We start from the raw sequence: 18,911 nt of genomic DNA on the forward strand, positions 1-18,911 counted from the left end.
TAAAACAGCTGATTATAATGATTGCAGTAGAGCAAAAGCCTGTTAATTAGCTTTCAATTAAAATCAGCAGTGCTGGAGCAAGGAAACCTCTAAAACCTGCAGGACAGCGGCCCTCGAGGACCGAGTTTGGGGATGCCTGCCTTATATGGTCTTGGTCTTGGCCACTAAATATCTTGGTCTTGTCTTGATCTCTTACAGGTCTTGGTGTCATTATCTCGGTGCTGATGTCAGGTCTGATCATTCATTTCACTCACCTGTTTATCTCCGCCCAGCATCTGTTTAACCGGCCCTTAACCAGTCATCAGTGCCAGATTATTTGAGCCTTTGGTGAGAGTTCTCTAGCATACCTGTGTTTCTGATTGCCTGATACTAACCTGTTCTGCCTCTGGGATTCTGAGTCTGCCTGTCCCCATTCTGATCTGTTTGCCTGACCTATCTTCGGACTCCCGCTGGATTTCTGCTTGTTTGGGAACCGAAGCTGAACTATTTCCCAACACCGTTCTGATCTCCTGGTTCTGACTTCTGAGCGCGTCTTCGACACCAGCTTTGGCTTCACCCTCTGGATTAACCTGCCTTCCTTTGTCTGTGTTCTGATCTCCTGCCTGTCCTCTGGAACATGGGACTCTGTGGGTGCCGCCCGCCTTCTGGGCTCGGACTGAACTATAAGACCATGTTAGTAACTCACACGTTTTCATTATCATCCTCCGACAGATAGACATGTTCACTAACCTGCTGCCTCAAGCAGTGTTTCCTGCTTTAGATGCCGACACTATTCACTGCGGTTCCATTTCTAATAACATTTTGAGAAATCTGTCTTTCTGCCTCAAATACTGCATCCAATGGTTCTGAGCTTGATGCTTGGCCATGTTGTGGTTTCTGTACACCTCGGTCTTGACTACAGCACTATCAGTTTTATATAACTATAACAACTTTTTTTAAGTTGTCTACCAAAAAAACTTTAAAAGATACCAAGCTTGCACTTTTTTGCTACTAAAGAAGAAAAAGAGACATATTTCAATTAAAAGTCTATATAGTAGAAATTTCTTTGAATTAATACAGTAAAAAGCAATTATGCAAAAATAAAAGCTAATATAAACTATAGTTAATAAATAATGAAATGCCTTGCCATGCAAAAACAATTCGAATGTCTTATCTGCCACAACAAGGGAAGAGGCAAGCGCTAATTAGCTAGCGTCTTTGAGAGAAATTTTGAACTTTTTTTTTTTTTTACGCATTTTGACAAATGTGTTTTCACAAGCGGGGATAAAAAGACACAAATGAATTAATATATGAAGAAGGTTAAAAGCTTTGGACAAGAGGGAAATGCTTTGTGTTGCTTTCTTTATTCAATTTTACAAACATCATTATCAACAATTACTGAACTTGAGGCCTTGTTTACAGTAAAAAAAAAGCATTTTTTCCCAGAAAAGCTGAAAATATAATACAAAGTTTATCCAGTGCATTAAAAATTGTTGCTTTCCCCAAGATAACCACTTCAAGAGAATTAGACTTTTAAATCAATGTACAATAAATACAATTAACAGTTAACATTATAAATAAAATAATTAGTATTTTAACAAAACACACAGATTAATCTTCAAAGTTTCACAATGATTTAATTTAAAAAGGATTCGAATTCTTGATGATTCTTTTTAAGGAATAAGATGAGGTAATTTTTTCAACCTTTTCAATACATGTCTTCAGTTCCTCTTTCAGATGACATATTGAGGTTTTCAGTGCTGTAAACTGCTATATGTTTACGAGACAACACTGAATCTGATGCAAATAGAACATACAGTAATTGTCCCCAGCAGGGATTTTCTTTTTTGGATTTCTCCTTCTTTTGCTGCTCTGGCATACAGCTCAAGCTATAGTACAATCAAATAGTCTCTCCTTGACAGTATCGGATTACTTATAAACATATACATAAGAAATTGCAATAAACGTTTACAATACATTGACATTCTGCATAAAAAAAGAATCCTTACAAAATTCTTTGAGATACCAAAGCATAAAAATACTGCAATCTTCCCAATATAAAAGGCCAACTTGAACGAGGCAAGTAAAATTGCTTCATAAAATATGAAACACAAGGATGGCAGATTGTAATGGAGACACAACAAGGAGTATATAAAGTTTGTTGGTTCATTCTTATATCATGTTTGATTAAACCAACTTGCTACAAGGTACCACCTTCACCAAAATGTTTGGTCCAGCTTAAAAGGCTAATATATGGTACTCATTTCTGAACATTCTTCAACGGTTGGTAAAAAGCTGCTCCAGGAATGCTACAGTTATTCACCACTGACATTTCTTGATTTGCAGTAATTTCACAGAAAGACAGTTTTCCAAGCTGATATAAAACAAGGGCATGTTTTTGACATGTCTTTTAAACAGTGGTGACAGAAAGAAAGGCATTGTGAACTTGAGAGCCCTCTGGGACCCTTGCACCATGGCTCATCAGCTCTTGGATGGTCATCCAGTTGTCCAGAATCTTTTTGTTACGCTTTTTCATCATTTTTTTGTGACTGAGCTCCAAGATATTGATCTCCTTTCTGCCTTCAGCTCCACTCACTGGTCCTTCCTTTAAGCAGTCGAGACGGCTTTTCTGCATGAATTCCCTCCTCTTTCTTTGCTCCCTGGCCCTCGCCAAATGCTGCTTCCTCTCCTCCTTGCTCCAGTAGCGGCCCATTTTCATCTCACTCATTGCATCGTCATCTGTGGTCATGCCTCCACTCCTCTCTTCTCTGATTCGAAGTGCCCGCTCTCTCAGTATACGGTCACGGGCAGGTCTACGTGCAACATAACGTGTCCCATCTGCACGAACTTTGACTTTCCACTCCAGGCGAGGCTCCCCTGTTCGTCCGTTACGGTTCATAGGATCTCGACACACACTGAGGAGGCTCAGTTGGCTTTGCGAGTACTCTAGAGCGGAGTGCTGCTGCAACAGCTGCATATAGCTCTGCAAAAATAAAAACAAATTATTAAAAATATGGTGTTCAGCACAAAGTTATATACAAATGCATTACTCAGAGAAGATTTATATGGAAATATTTTTTTGATAATACAAACCTGAAGTTGTTTGGATCCCCCCTGGCCATGATAAGTGCCTGTCTGATATGAAACCCCATAGGGAAGAGCTCTCCTTGAGTCTCTGTTCCTTCCCTTTTTGTCGCACCTTTCATCATCAGCTGGTAGTGCTGGGTCTGACTCAGACCGTGAAGGATTGCTCTGGTCAGGGCTGCTAGAGATAACTGGACCTTGATCTGCTGGTCTGCAAGGATTATGTGTACCCTGAGGCTTGGGAATAGGAATGGGATTGGATGATGCAGTAGACGCCAGTCTGAGGTTTTTCTGGTTGGTGATGCTTATTTTTCTCCGCAGGGAATGATCAGGGGATCTCTCCATTCCTAGTGGGGTTGACCTAGCACTCTCTGCTGTGTTGTAGGCGCTAGAGCTGTCCTTCTCACGAACTCTATCGCTTTCAGATCTCTCTGGGTATTCATGAATATCATCCAGCCTCCCGTGTGGCTTGTGTGCATTTTTAAAGTTCATTCCTGGTGAGCAGGGTGCAGAGTGGGATTGCTCAAGCTGCTGAGACTGTCGTAGCTGATGGGCTTGCATAATGCTCTGGCATTCTAATTCAATACTACGAAGCTCTTCGTTTAGCATCTTTAACTCCTGCTCTACCCCTCTCGCTGCGCCACCTTCACTCTCACTCTCTCCATCCCGTCCACCTTGTCCAGTGAGACTACACTCTATACTGTGTCGAATAGAGTACACCCCACATTCACCTCCATTACGGATTTGGCACTTGAGTTCTAAGAGCTGTTGAAAGCAGTTCTCTAAACCTCGGACTCCACATCCACCATTGCGAATACTAACTACACTTTCATTGCCTTGGCTTGTTGAATGGGTTCTTGTGCTCTGGGCTTCGTGTGACACAGCATTCCCTCGCTTGTTGTGCTGATGTTCTGACTGCCATCGATCCCTTAGACACTGGGCTGGACTCCTCCTATAGAGTCTTGCCAATAAAGGTTGGTGCTCAGGGCTGTCTGTGCTGCGCCCAAATCCACTGTCAAGATTGTTGGAAGAACAGGTTGCTGTATCTGTCGTAATGTCCCCATCACATTGAAGCTTTAAATAAAGAGAAGAGGACTCCTGTTATTGCTGGGTATTCAATTCATTTATAAGAGTAAAGGATTTCATCAGTAGTTTAGTCACAGTTTAAAAGGAAGAACAAATAACATAAGCATACATTGTGGATGTCAGAGTTGATCCTGTGCAATATTTATGTTTAATGCCAAATTTAGAGAGTTTATAGTTCAATGTGAATTTAGAAATTTTGGACATAGCAAAAAAATCATGTAATCAGTAAAAAAACAAAGTTTTCCAATTGGCCTTGGTTCGGCATTTTTCTGATCGTAGTGAAACCCTTTAGTTTATTGTGAGGTCTAGGAACAAGACCTTGGAGAAATTGACAAACACATGATTTAAGATAGTTTATATGTTACAATGATCAATACCTTTACCAATGATATACAGCCAAATTCATTTATCCCAAAGGTTACTCTTAAATATGTATACTTAAAACTGAATGAAATAAACTACCGCGGTGAAGTAATCAATACAAGATTTTAGTAATATATGGAAAGAATGACATGCGCAAAGGTTTTTCTGCTTGGACTTCCAATTTCCCACAGCCTTATAAAGAATGATGCCGTGATGCCATACATCAAATGTTGACTTTCACCGTTCTTCCTCAGTTATCTCTCTTTTGGACATTTATTGCACTTTGATTTGCTTTGCTCTGTGAACAACCTCACCTTATCTGCCATTTCAAAGCTTTGTTCCATCTGCTTCCTCCTCTCCTCTAATATCTCCATCTTCAGCTCTTCAACAAGCTGTTGTTGCTCATCATCCAGCCACACTGCCTCCTCCTCTAGCTGTAATCACAAGATCTTGTCAGAGTCCTTCCTCAGGTTTTGTACCACTGTCTGTGTATGTGTGCTTGTGAACTCTAAACAACACCGTTGACAGGGGGGAAAAAAGCAAAAGGCTCTCTGGAAGCAGGTGCTTTCATCTGACATGACACAGGTTGTCAAGGCAGGGCGAGAGGGCTGCGTAGGTGTGTATGTGTGTTTACCTGGATCTCTGGCCTTGTCACCAGAAGTGTGATGCTCTTTGCCTGTTCGCTTGACAACAACGCAACAGCTTTCTCCCGGTCTTGCACTTCAAAGCCATTTATCTGCAAACCAAAGACCACCGTTTTATTTCAGAAGGATTATCATAATATCCTCAACAGAAAAGAAACTGGAGAAAATGTATACATTTGCGTGGCTAATCAATCTTTTTGGAATCTAAAACCTTCGTTTTTTCCCAAACAATAAATTTTTACTCCATTTGACTTTGTTTTCACAAATTTCTTTTTATAATTTATCTTTATGTCTCCGCTGTGCTTCCACTTTCTCAAAATATGAATGAGTCAGTTGTAGAACTTTGCTCTTGCCACACCATCCAGACACACAATTAACTGTTCTTTGACAGGTGGCGTTCATCTTTTGCTCACTAGAGTAATGGGGCAGTCAGGGGAAGATAATAAGGCCAGGAGTACAGCAGGCTTTGTCCCCCCCAATCATTCATTCAGGATGAGGAAACAAACAATGCACCAAGAGAATGAAGATACTCAGGGGTCAATATACAATTAATAAAGATGAGTTGGAGTCTCTGCCTGGACTTAAAGCTACTAAGAATTTAATTTGCAGAGATAAGCAGTGATAACAGATAATTCCAATTTTAAGAAAAACCTAATGATAGGAAAACTCTTTTTGAAGTTTTTGATAGAGAATTTACACCTATTTGTGGGAAATAGCTTAGCAAATCCAAAAAACAATCCACTGGACTTTTTTTTCCAAGTTTGAGGACATTTCTCTTCCCATCCAGGAAGCTTTTGCAATTCAAGTTCGAGGTTTTATACAGTAACCCATCAAAACCTTGCCTTGCAAACCATTAATTGAAGACATAATATACAAAATGAATAAATGTGAGTCGGACAGGAAGTTCATTTTTAAATCACTTGTTTCCAGATTTAAAACTGTGAAAGTTGGAATGATCCAAATGCTAGAAGCTACTCCACTGAGAATCTACTCTCAAGTCTTCTCATATAAATGGGCAAAAACTGTCTGCATCTTCTCCACAAAGCAATCATACCTGCCGTCTTTGTGCAGTGCTTTTGCATATTGTGCCTCCCTGTAGGATGTGCTAAATAAATTCTCTAACCCCTCCAAACGTCTTCATCGTGACAGGCAGTGACGGGCGCTCCACACTATTTGTCATTAAACATTTCTATACACAATCTTACTTGATTACCAAAAACATTCCCACTAATTGCACAAGTCATCCAGTACTCCTTATTTGGTGCGTTAGTAGGGAGTGCATATGTAATAAAGACTGGTAACTTGCTATGTTTACACACCAGTTTAAACCAAATTACTGAAAGGGCATATAATATTTGTTGAATGTAAGAGAAAATCGTAGATAGAAAAATTTATCAGAATCAGAATGAGACATACTTTAATAATCCCAGAGGGAAATTACATAATCCCAGAGGGAAATTACTTTATGCGCATTTACTTAGCAAGTAAATACGTGTTAGGGTTGATGGGTTGGTGACATATGCCAATCGAGGCTTATGTAAAAGGCTGATGTCAGAATGACAAGATTTTCAGTTTATTATTTCATTGGTTCAGTAGAAACAAGTCAAAAGAATCTGCAATAACAATCATAAAAACCCTATTCACCAACATTATTGATCTGCTTTAAAATAGGCATAAACGCTGAGATGGAGCACATCTTCTAAACCAAAATCATTTGTTTATGTGTTTCTGCTCCAGTTAGATTAATAACCACAGATCGTTGTTAAGACAAAGCTACTCAGAGTCTGTGACCCCATGGAGAGCTTTGCATAATGAGAGCCAGAGCAGGGAAGTGTTTTCAGAGATGATGTAGTGCCTGAAAAACTGCAACTAAGGACTTCAATTTCCATGTAAAACGAGGTGATTAAATATACATATCCTTGCCCAGACCCGAGACAGCAGCAGCTCAGGTATTCTCTGGTTTTACTTCATTCTCAGGTTAAGCAACAAGGGTGGATAATGTATCTGCAGAATTTTTATTCCACTTGGTTTAGATTTTTTTTTCAGTTAAACTGTTGTAGTTTTGAAGGATAGATATTACATTTGGAACAATATGATATAACCTGATGATTGTAGACTGTTGTCTCTGAAATTAAATATTTTACCTGCAAAATGCGATCTCCTTCCTTAATGCGTCCGTCTCTAGCAGCTATGCTGTTTGGCTCCACCTGCACAAAAGAACCAAGAAATCAATGCTGACAGACGGTCTTTGAGTGTGTCTGTGTTCTCCGAAATACAGCTGCAATGTTTCAAGCTCAAACTGCACTTTGATGTGTGCTGTTTGCAGAAAACACAAATTTTCCCTATAGACAAACAATACCTTTTTCAACCTCAGTCTCAAACCGGCATTTTTCAAAAGTTAAAGGCTGGCTTTTTGCAAACTCTAGGTACTTGGGTTTAATTCAGAATCAAGTGTCAGAGGATGGTAACAAAGAAACACAGAGTTAACACAGAGGTGTTTATAAAAATAGAGGGATGTCACTCGTGCTGCAGACAGAACTAGAAAAAAAAAAACAATGAGAGACTAAGATAAAAAAAGAAAATTTGAAATGGCTTGAACTCTGTACATGTTTGGCTGAACAGCTCAATGCATCCTAATCTTCAAAGGCATCCCAGCGGATATGCACATGTGCTACACCAACCCTGATTTAAACTTTGTTGTTTTCCCAACGTGCAAGATCAATAGTCTCAGTGAGGTGTGAAAAAACATGAAAAAGGAAAACAAAAAAGTATCAAGATTAAAATAAAATAATGCATTTCCCTGAGTTGCATCAATACTATCCATATATGTAGAAAAATGAAAAAGAAAACTTACATTTGCATCCTTCCTATCAGCTATACAGACAGCAAAAGCCTGTCCCTATCAGTTTTGTACCTTTTTGTCAGGTTCAAGAGAAGGAAGTAAAAAGACACAGAAATAGCTAAAAATATTATAGGGCCTCGTGCTTAAATATGTATGGATGTTAGTTTATTTCATTGCAATCTGATACAAGAAAGAAACACAAACATTCATATACAATTATCCCCCATTTCTTCACCATGTGTGATATCTGATAGCTTTTGGTTGCATGAGATTTTATGAATGGATCAATCAATCAATTATTTTATCAACTTTATTTCAAACGAACCAGTAGAAAATAAGGGTTTCATAACAAATAATAAAATGCAAACAATGAAAACCTATTTATCTTCACAACTATGCACCAATTTGATCTGGTCTGACACATAATATAGCATTATAATACATAATCGTTTGTAATTTGATCAAATGTGTTATATTTACAAACAAGTAATTTGAAAGGAGCTGAATAGACTATTGTAATTGTGCCATCCATGCTCGTTTGTTGGGAACTAATCCTCATAGCAGCTCTTATGCCACCTTACAGCCTGCCTTTCTCTTCATAATAGGATTAAAATTGCACCTGCAGTCATATTGAATGATTTCCTAATTTATTTCCTGTTGCCTAAATTCTCCAGAATGCCGTCATTCATTTGGTTCTCTTTTGGATACCTCAATAATTAGTTTTGCATTCTCCCTTATCGACACTCTTGCAATAGGGGATCTTTTATTTTCTGAGCTGACACTCATGTGAATTAGGAGAATCTCTGTAATGTATTCCTGTCTTGCTTTGCGTGTTTGGTATTTAGATGAGTGACAGTAAATGGTATAATAAGTAATTTATAACTTTGTGCAGGATGGAAAGAGAAAGCTGCTGCTGGGAGCTAATTAAAAGAATAACATGTTCAAGAGTGAGAAATGAGAAGTGAAGGAAGTGAATCACATTACAAACCTGACTTCCTTTTAGGCCATGCGTGTCTCATTCTGACTTTATGTTTGGCAGGATAACGTTTTTTTTCTTCTCCATAATTTAGTTCAATTCGCTCTCGGCTTTCAATGAACGAATGTGTCTGGGATTTCATGAAATCCTCTGATAACTTCTTACTCAGAAATGGCCAATAATAAATCCCAAAAACAAAGAGTTTTTAAGTGGGCTTTTTACTCGCTGTCATGTGACTTTAAATTTCAAGTCGTAAAAAAACGTTTCTTTTACTTTTTTCTCTCTCATAAAAGTTTTATTAGTGGGTTCTCTGTACCTGGCTGACATAAATACCAGTGTCCTCCTCATCATCAGTCCGGTAGCAGAGAGTCAGACCGAGCTTGTCCTGGCTGTTCAGCCGACAGAGTTCCACTTCCTGTTTAAGAAAGAAAAATAAATATGTTATAGATTGTTTTCTGTTTGCGATAGCTGAATGCAGTTCAACGCTTGTGCGGGTTGATCAGATTGGCTTACACAGCATGTCTTTTAACACCTAGGCAACATTTCTAAAAGTCCTGCAGGCTAGAGAAGTTCCATTTTCAACAAAAAGAGTTTTAAGACCCCAGTTTTTGGGCACCCCAGTTAAACTTATGTCTTTTAGATTTGGATTCAAATAAAAAATTGGGAAAAACATGCCAAGAGCAAATAAAACACTGGAAAAAAAAACTGGGGGAAAAAAGTAATTTTTTCTAAAAAGAACATTTTTTCTTGAATTGAGGAGGTAAGTGAGACACTTGGACAATTTAAAATTAAAATAAGAAAAAACAAATTGCATTGTCTCATTTCAAGTGCATATTATCTAATTATCTTATTTTAAGAGTAAACTTACTAATTCCATTGACAAATTATATTATCTACCTACTCTAATTAAGGGTAAATCCACTTAATTTAGGAAATGTTGACTAATTTCTAGATTGTTTTTTCAGTGAAGGGCTTAAATTGTTGTTGTCAGAATGCGGCATGTGTGCTTTTATGGAGTCATTGGCCGTTTCTAAATGTCCACCCTAACCACTATATAGGGCACTATATAGTTGTTACGCCATTCTAGATGAGTATCTGAACGTCTAGTGGATGACAAAGTAGTGGACTCGAAATTCCCCACAATGCACCTTAAAAAGTATTGATCAGCCATGGTCCCTAGACAAGCAGATATATCCCGGAATGCTTTGCATGGAGAGCTCTCCTCACAAAGAACATGGGATTTGTTGTCACAGCAGCCTGCTGTCACTACCCGGCAGTGGTGACAAAGAACAAAGATGGCACAGGCATCTTTGTTGGTTTAAGGTTATAGGTTGGAATTATGATAAAGCCAATTTATTATCCTTTTATATAATGTGTGAACAATGTCAATCAAATCCTAAAAACTCAAACTCTCTTAATTTAAGATAATACGCAGCTTTGACCTTTTCGAGGTTGTAAAAAGAGGTAGCTAACGTGAAGCTGCCCACAACAGAAATATTTGACTGTTCTTAACTATGAAATTTATAAAACCTGGACCTTTGGGCCTATTGTTCTTTTATGTGACAAACCTGTTCTCTAACATTTCTGTTCAAATGACTGCATTACCTCCTCACCATGTCATTAAGCTGTAGAATCCTGCTAATCAGCAATTTGTAGGTCAGTTATGTGCCAATAGGGAAACACCTATAGCAGTTAGGATAGTGAGCCTGAGTACCAGTTCTCTATCCTACACCCACTTCTTCATGGCCCTATAGATTTTAGTTTGTTCTCTTGAGTACACTTGCATTTCAACTATACTATTTCAACATGGTCTGGAGCAGGGAATTGTCTAAAAGGTCTTTGCTTCCTGAACAGCTTGTTTTACCGAAAAAAGGGAAATATGCTAATCCTTGAAACACAACCCAGCATCATTGTCCCACCACTAAACTTTAAACATAACACAATTCATTCATGCATGTAATCCTGGCAACCAAACTCAAAACCACTTGAGTAACAGACAGAAAAACCATGATTCGTTTAGACACAGCTTCTTTGTCACAGAAAGCAGTACCATGAAAGTCTCTATGCTTTATTGTTAAGCTAACCTGAACCAGCTGTAATTTCTACTGCTCTAGGTTTTGGCTCTGCAGAAAGATGCAGACTTTTGCTAACTTTGCATTTATCTATTCTATGATGTCATGGTCTTGGCGCTGATGGTTGGCAGTTTCATTTCACCTTCTAATTTGCCTGGCGGCTCACTAACGCTTATCGTTTTCTCCTGGTTCCTTCTGCTATGTATGCTGTCTGTCTACCTACCATCGGCACCAGATTATTCCAGATGTTTGGTGAGAGTAAGTCTAATGTTTCAAGTAACTGTTCAGGGATTGTGATTCTGACCTGCTTTCTGCCTTTGGATATTTGAGTTTTTGCCTCACGGACACTGTTGCCTCCACGGCAGCGGCTGGCGCCAGCTCGTCATCACCCTGAGCTCTGGAAGCGGCTACGGCTGCAAGCGGTGGACAACCTCCCTCCCGAAATCCTCCCCTCCCTCTGGGAACTCTTAACCAGAGAATCTGGTTATCCTCCCCTGATGACCAGCTGCTCGCTGGATCTTGTATTAATAAAGCCAGTGGAAAATCATCCTAATCTGTTTGCGTTATATTGGGTCCAACGTTCTGAGGTCATTATGATACATGATATTCTATATAGTGAGTGAGTAATGTGGTTTTCCTATCTGTTCACTTTGTTGTGATACAAACAATAGTTGACTGTGAAATACATTGCATAATTTTGTAAATTCCTCGATCAAAAAGGTGGCCTCCTATCAGCTAATTTACCTGAGATTCCCTAAGCTTGGAGTGACCCATTTACACACTTTGTAGTACTTGGGAGCATACTTGTGAGCTTGACTTCTATCTGAACCCTAAATTCTTGAGTCCTCCGTTTCTGCTCCACTCATGTAAACTCCCCTCCACCCTACGGAGCAAATAAATTATGTTGATGAAATTAAGAGAATGGTTCCACATTGTCTGTAGCTCCACAGAACATCAGCATCCTTCACTGTCAAAATATGGAGCAACTCCGTTTCTGTTCTGCTTCAGTATGCTTAGCTCAAAGAACTTGGAGCAGAGCTTGACGGTGTTTCTACGAATGCAGTAGGCATTGCCTTTCACTAATGTGAAAATCTGTGGTTGATTGATAGGAATAGGTAAGGTTTGTCAACTTAACTTTAGGTGTTTCAGCCATTTTGTACCCAAATATCTAGTTTGTAGATAGCATTATATAATGGACTTAAATTGCCTGTATGATTTGAGGTTCTCATAACCATTTCTCTCTAAAAAGCTTGTCTAAAAAATAATTAATGAGTACATATGCTATATTCTGGACAGCAGCCTCAAGTCCTCTAAGCACTTAAAACCCACCTTTCTGTGGTAATGAGAATGTTCCTGCAGCATGCTGCTCTTAGTGTATGTCACAGTATATCAGTTTATTTTTCTTTATAAAAACTTCCTTTTGCTTATGCCAAGAGTTTTAATCTTAACTAAATCTTAACATGGAGGATGCAAACAACACACTGTTTTATAGACAGTTGGGTGATATTTGTATATTTGTAGCTGTACGGAAATGTCTCCAGCACGGAATCCATTGAAGTAATGGCATCTTCTTTATACATATTGCTTAACTGTCGCATTGTCAGCTCCACCTTGGGTTTTGCACAGCAATTAACTGAAAAGATGCAAATCTCAAACTAAGTCAATTCAGAAGAGCCACACAGGATATATCTTTCATGTCTTTGCACACCCGCCACAGGACATTTTACCAAATTTAGTCCTACTCATTGCTGGTTCCTTTTGATCTCTGCTGTGTATTAAGGTAATCATATAAAGATAACTCTAGGGGTAATCTTTATTAACCTCCCTCTGCAAAATCCATTTCAGTTCTATGATGAAATGAAAGAAGGGTTTTGGGATGGAACGTTGGGTAAGGAAGGGGGTTGAGCGTGGTGGAGGGGAGGAAAAAAAATTAAACTTGCTCTCAGTTTTTCACTGTCAAGAGAAACAATGATAGCAGAGATTGACAGCGGAAGAAATTAATTTCTGCAGCATTTGACCCCCCTGTGCAAACAGCCCTGACCTTCAAAGGTTGGGTTCTGGAAGGAGCTTATGAATTTGTTGTACAACAGACGGCTTTTTAATAGACACAATCCTAATCTGTATCATGGACCGGATGCAAATTGTGTGGTCTGAAAGGTTGCAAGGGATTACTAGACTTTGTGTTCTAAATAGAGCACAGCTGGAGTGTTATAACATAATTTATTTTTTATTTTTACAAGACTAAAAAAAGGTATCCTTTCTATATTCCAGATATATATTGTAAATACACAAGAAATCTGAAGCTACAATGACAATAGGTGTCATTCTGTTACTAAGGGTTACATTGGGAAAAATTTTTCAATCTGATATTGGCTTAAAACACATCCCTTGCCTTACTCAACTTCTAATATTGCCAACCATAACATTTACTTGCTTATTGTTCCGTCGATTCACTGGTTCAGGTGTAAGCAGCTTTAAATATATGGGAGATAATTTGGCTATTCAGCGTTCAAATATTGCTAATCCATTGGGGCCGAATACCGAATAATTTCCATCTAAACAGAAAATACAGAAACAGAAATATCCGCTTTGCAGAATATGCTAAAGTAATCACATTTTGTGGCCTTGTCCACACGTCAGTAATAACTTCATGGATTAACTAGTAAAACTAAACCATAAATTGTGTTAATCTGGGCCTTTTAAATGACAAGTCCTCTGTTCTTTACCTCACTAATGTTTTCCGTGTTACTAATTATGTTGCATATTTGAAATCTCAATGTGAAACAAAACAGCATAAAAGAGGAATTCTTTTATGGAGAAAAACATTTTCCCTACCCTATACCACCCTTTTAAATACATAAGTACTCAACCTTGTTTTCAACTTAAAGTTCTTAACGCTTAACTACCGTTTTCCTAAAAACAGGTTTACTTGAGATAATGTTTGTGGTTTTCAAGATGCGATGAATAGAAAATCTGAATTGGCATCTGTGTACAGACCAAATTAAAATTTAACAGTTTTCCAAACAGAAACTTTCTCCAGTCTAATCCCCTTTTTCCACTTTCTAAATTGCACAAATGCAAAATTTGTCCATAATAAACTATATCTAGCCTCAAAGATAGCTTTACACAGGGACTGGATATATAAGTGTGGTTGAAACAAATGTATTTCAAATCAGAACTCATGCTGTCTAGTATTTGGCAGAACCACCGTGTGTATTATGACAGCCGTACCCATGTGGGCAATCAGTTTGAAGTGAGGTAAAACCTGTCAGTTAGAAGTAATGTTCCTGGGAATGACAGCCGTGCTTTCTGCAAGAGGAAAACCATTCTTGTTTCGGTCAGATACACATGAATGGACTCAGTAAAGCGAGAACAGCTGATTTAGTGTGGGCATGTCTGGCAATTGGGGGGTGTTTGAGTGAACTTTGTACAGATGTTGTTGTTCTGATACTGCTGTTACTACCACACAAATCCCTTCTTTCCCGACCCTACCCCTGATCAGAAATTGGGGCCCTTTCATAGAGGCCATGCCGTGAGGTCAAAGGCCAAATCCAGCAGCAAAAGGAATCCTAATAACCAAAAACACAGTCCACTGAACCAGGAAGGGCCTATTAAACCACACAGAAACACAGACAAAGCAAATAATAGCCCCCACTTTCAATCTAGTAGAGCCTTGAGGTAACATCATCTAACTGACACAAAGCATCTCCAGAAATATTACATGAAAGGTCAACCTGGGCTTCGAGGAGATACATTTTAAAGTAAATGTTATATATACATTTCTAAGCTTTCTTATAATGTTATACTAAAACAAAAAGTACCACTAAATGTGTGATACAAATTTTCCTTCCACCGTCAAGTCAAGGAAAAAGGATACTATTAGCAGGGTAGTTGGGAACCTTTATAGCTTCTCCTGAAGCAAAAGGGATTCCTAGTTGTCATTTTTCAGTAACATGAATCCTTTGAAACCAGCATTTACAGTAGATGGTGCATGTTAGAACATAGTGAAGTGTTTTGAATGGCAAAGCAGGCTTAGCAGAAAAATAACATGACAACAATGAAGCTTGAAATCTTATGTTCACACGTTCACACCTAAAGGTTGATTTACACTTTGAAACTAGGTCGTCTGCGTAGGTGTCGCGGTGAACGCAGAGACGTCCCTGCCCCCTCCGCAGACGCTGCGCCTCTCCCAAATTGTAGGTGACCGCAGACAGTGCCGCAGACAGGATGCCTCTGATTGGTCAAATCTACATCCGTTCTACACTATGCGTATCTCCTGTTTTGTGTTTTACCGGCTTGTTTGTATGACCGCAATTGCGGAAAACGACTTATGAAGTTTGGTCAGTTAGAAGAGTGAAGTGTGTGAGAAGGCTGGAACCCTTTTTCCACCTAGAGCCCCAATCTTTTTCGCCCTCATGTCCCTCCGTTATCGGACAAACTTGCCCCCACTTTCTCACTGCCTCGGCCATATCTAGAACCACAGCTAGTTCGTGATTTTCCCCTTTTGCGTTTTGGCATGGAATAAGTGCAGAACGTGCTTCAATATTGAGCATAAATCAAAAATGTCTGCGTCAAACCTGCGACAAGCTCACTGCTACACACTGCTGCGGGAGTATAACCAGCCCTTAAAGCAGCAGAAGCAGCTAGTTAACAGGCAAAGTCAATGGTTGTTACGCATCAAGGTTCAGCAAAAGGTCCTGCAGCACATTTTAAGAAGCAGGGGCTGCTTCAGCTGCTTTTTGACCGCACAGCTAGAGCACCAAAGATGCTTCAGACGCGCATCAGAACTAAACTTGTACAAGCATCAAAAAAGTGTTTTTGCTGCTCCTGCTGCTTGTTGTCTGAACGTAGCATTATTAGTAGACTTACACCAGTCAATCTGCAGCACTCGGAAAATGTCCGATTTTCATGTCCGGACATTATGAACTCTAATTTTAAGCGTCCCTGTGGTGTTGATGAGTTTTTTTCTCAAAGTGGACCCACATCTTTCACTTCCGCTTGTTCCATGTTTGTTTAAGTCAGAATGCCTAAATCAGGGGCACAACACACCCGGACAACAGAGTTAAGGGGACACAGCATTCACAGTGTGAGAACAACGTGGGAGAGAGCACCATAACTGGCGGCCATCCGTGCCCCCCTCTGGCCATAAAGAACTTGAGCAGAAGATCGCTGGGCAGACAGCACATCAGAGCGGGGAGATAAGGCAGCTCAGGAGCAGAGCAGAGGAACATGGCAAAAGATCAGATAAGTCTACTGCGGACACAAAATGCTGAAGGTAGGGGAGAGGATACTGCTGACCTGGAGTAGAACAGCAGTAGTTTTGAAAAGCCACCCAGGGATAATGAGCAGAGAGAGGCTACAGCTAGCCTAGACTAACTTCTAGAGCAGGGGTCACCAACGCAGAACGCGCATTCACCAAGGACCTCAAAGACCACATGCAATGTCCTCAACGTCTTCTGAAAACAGAACACCTCACCAGTGGGCTAAGCATGAAATTTTATTCTGTTTTTCTTCTTTTTGATAATTTATAGATAATTTAATCATATTAACCATATAGAGTATTTTTAGCATTTTTAGAAATTAGAAAATGACAATATTAAAAACAAAATAACAAATTAAAAGTTAATAAATATGTGTTTATTATGGATGAAGTTTAGGTGGACGCTGACTCTTACAGTTCCTAGGTCAGTATTGGTGGCCCTTCCAATGACACAGTACCCACGAAGTAGCCCTCAGCCTTAAAAAGGTTGCCGACCCCTGCTCTAGAGGCTAACTGCTGGAGATGGAAGGATGACAGCCGGGGATCAAAGGAACCTGTGGGCAGACAGCGCGGAGGAGCCGGGAGAAAAGGCAATTGCTCGTCGATGTCTACGATGGAGGTAGGATGAGGAAACAATCCTTCCAGGGACAAATTTTAACAGCTTTTAAAAAGCCATCCACACAAAAAGCATTTAACATTATTTTCTCTATCTTCATTTGATTTAAATCCACAGCTTCATTCACTAAAGGAGTGCTGAATTCATAAGTTAGTAGATACTGATTTTTATCATCACCTCCTTTTTTCTGCTTGTATTTTTTTGTTCTATTTTATTTTTTTATCTATTTCTAATGTAAAGCACTTTGAATTGTCTTTGAACTGAACTGTGCTATACAAATGAAGCAGCCTTGGACGACCCATGGGTAATCCCAATTAACTAAGTAGGATGTAAATGGTTTGAGGTGTACCATTGTGGACACAACTGAGTTAAGAAAAAGGCCCCCAACTATACATCTTGATTTCCTATGATAATTGGTTGTTAGCTGATTCCATAAAATCACAATAAAATAGTTTAGGGTTTGTGAATGGAACGTGAAGAATTATGAAAACTTCCAAAGTGTATGAAATCTGTTTTGAAGAGATGCATATGAAGAGTAACCCTACCTCATACTCATATTCCTCAGTCCTCTCGACGTCTGCTGTAGTATTAGAAAGGTACTCTGGACATTCATAAAACTCATGTTCCATGGTGTGGATGGACTGACAGCTAAAGAAAAGAAAGGAAATTAAATTTGTGATTATCTGCAGGATTTCCTTTTCCATATGCACATGCGCTATTGTGTGGATAACATAAGATCTGTTTATATAACTTGCAATATAGAACATTTTGTTGAAATTTCATGAACCAGACGTTACAAGCAGTTATTTATATTTTTTCCCCGCATTCCAAGTCCTTATAATAAGTCATCTCATTTTGTAACTAACCAGGCAACAATTCCCCTCATTAAAACCATGAACTCTGAAAATTGACCGTGTGACTGCCTCTCTGTAATTACTGACCAAGGCTGTAGAATCTGTAGTTTTATGAGGTAAAATTAATTAATTTCTATCCAGGAAAGTTCTATAAAAAGCATCAGAATGGATGTGGTATCAGGCTGCCTACTCTATCAGTCCATTGGATTTTAATCGTCTGGCAAAAGCCTTCATTAAAGAAAATGGATGTGGTATAGTGAAGCAATTACTGCATGCCAGCTTGGCAGTGCATAATCATAGCACACTGCTGGGCTTTGCTGGGTTTCTACCCTGAAGAGCTGCTGAATAGTTATTATAAAATAAATGCAATAAGTGGTTGCCCTCACCTGTCTGAGAGCAGGAATGGACAGATGTCTGGGACTGGCGGGGTAGCCGGTCGGAGCTTGGACAATGCCATGATGTGCTCAAAGGTGATGTCTGTTTGTGTGCAGACATCGACCACACACACATCCTGTGCGGAACCGGTGTTTCTTTGCACAACAGTGGCTCTGGTGGGGGTTCGCCGGAGGACTTGGACAACGATGGGGTCTCGCCTGATGGTTTCCACCACTGATTCGTCATGTTCAACCTTGGAGAAGTCACGCCCGTTCACCTTGGGTGAGAAAGAACAAAAGACCATAATGAAACAAGTCAGCATGAGCAGAGGATGAAACTCTAAAAAACCTTGACCTCTCCTTCATGTTGATAGAAAACTATTTACTATATGTTGCAGATGTTTGCCTCTCTTTGAAACTTTGTTAAGAAAAATGTTCTATCTGAAATTACAGTATCAGTCCAAATCCTTTGTGCTATCCAGCAGCATCTCTTTTCACATTGTAATCTACATTTTATTTGCAGGATCTAAATGGCACCCGTTAAGGCATGAACTAGGTAAATTATTAAAGGGGAAGTTTAATAAAAACTAGAAAAAGTTGCATTTCCTGCGAAAATGCAGTGTGAATGCTGTACGCTAAACTGTAAGCTGTAAGGTTAAAATGGCAGAAAAAGGCTGAAATTGAAAGTCAAAGCTGCTGAAATGGTATGGAATAGCAAAAAAAAGTCTAATTAGTTTCTTAAAAGTAGCTGAAGCCAACAG

The 18,911-nt window shown here is 39.3% G+C and overlaps 1 protein-coding gene across 1 annotated transcript; it reads right to left on the bottom strand.

Annotated features, from left to right (window-relative positions):
• Window positions 1-1,324: 1,324 nt before the first annotated feature.
• On the bottom strand, window positions 1,325-18,455 carry pdzrn4 (PDZ domain containing ring finger 4). The gene is made up of 8 exons (XM_038307504.1): window positions 18,163-18,455; window positions 17,468-17,570; window positions 9,291-9,389; window positions 7,301-7,363; window positions 5,147-5,248; window positions 4,827-4,946; window positions 3,073-4,137; window positions 1,325-2,962 (listed from the first exon to the last, which is right to left on the bottom strand). The coding sequence occupies exons 1-8, from the start codon at window positions 18,453-18,455 to the stop codon at window positions 2,390-2,392; spliced, it is 2,418 nt and encodes an 805-aa protein (XP_038163432.1). The 3' UTR covers window positions 1,325-2,389.
• Between the last annotated feature and the right edge of the window lie 456 nt (window positions 18,456-18,911).

Source organism: Cyprinodon tularosa, unplaced genomic scaffold (assembly GCF_016077235.1).
Source record: "Cyprinodon tularosa strain WSP-4 unplaced genomic scaffold, ASM1607723v1 ctg611, whole genome shotgun sequence".
NCBI classification, from domain to species: Eukaryota; Metazoa; Chordata; class Actinopteri; order Cyprinodontiformes; family Cyprinodontidae; genus Cyprinodon; species Cyprinodon tularosa.

What these genes read in the sequence shown, in the direction of transcription:
- pdzrn4 (XM_038307504.1), bottom strand. Translation starts at nt 18,455, where the DNA reads ATGGTCTTTTGTTCTTTCTCACCCAAGGTGAACGGGCGTGACTTCTCC. An exon ending in CCATTCCTGCTCTCAGACAG is followed by an intron (nt 17,571 to 18,162) that starts GTGAGGGCAACC and finishes TCTTTTCTTTAG; the next exon opens with CTGTCAGTCCATCCACACCA. An exon ending in AAGGAGATCGCATTTTGCAG is followed by an intron (nt 5,249 to 7,300) that starts GTAAAATATTTA and finishes TTTGGTTTGCAG; the next exon opens with ATAAATGGCTTTGAAGTGCA.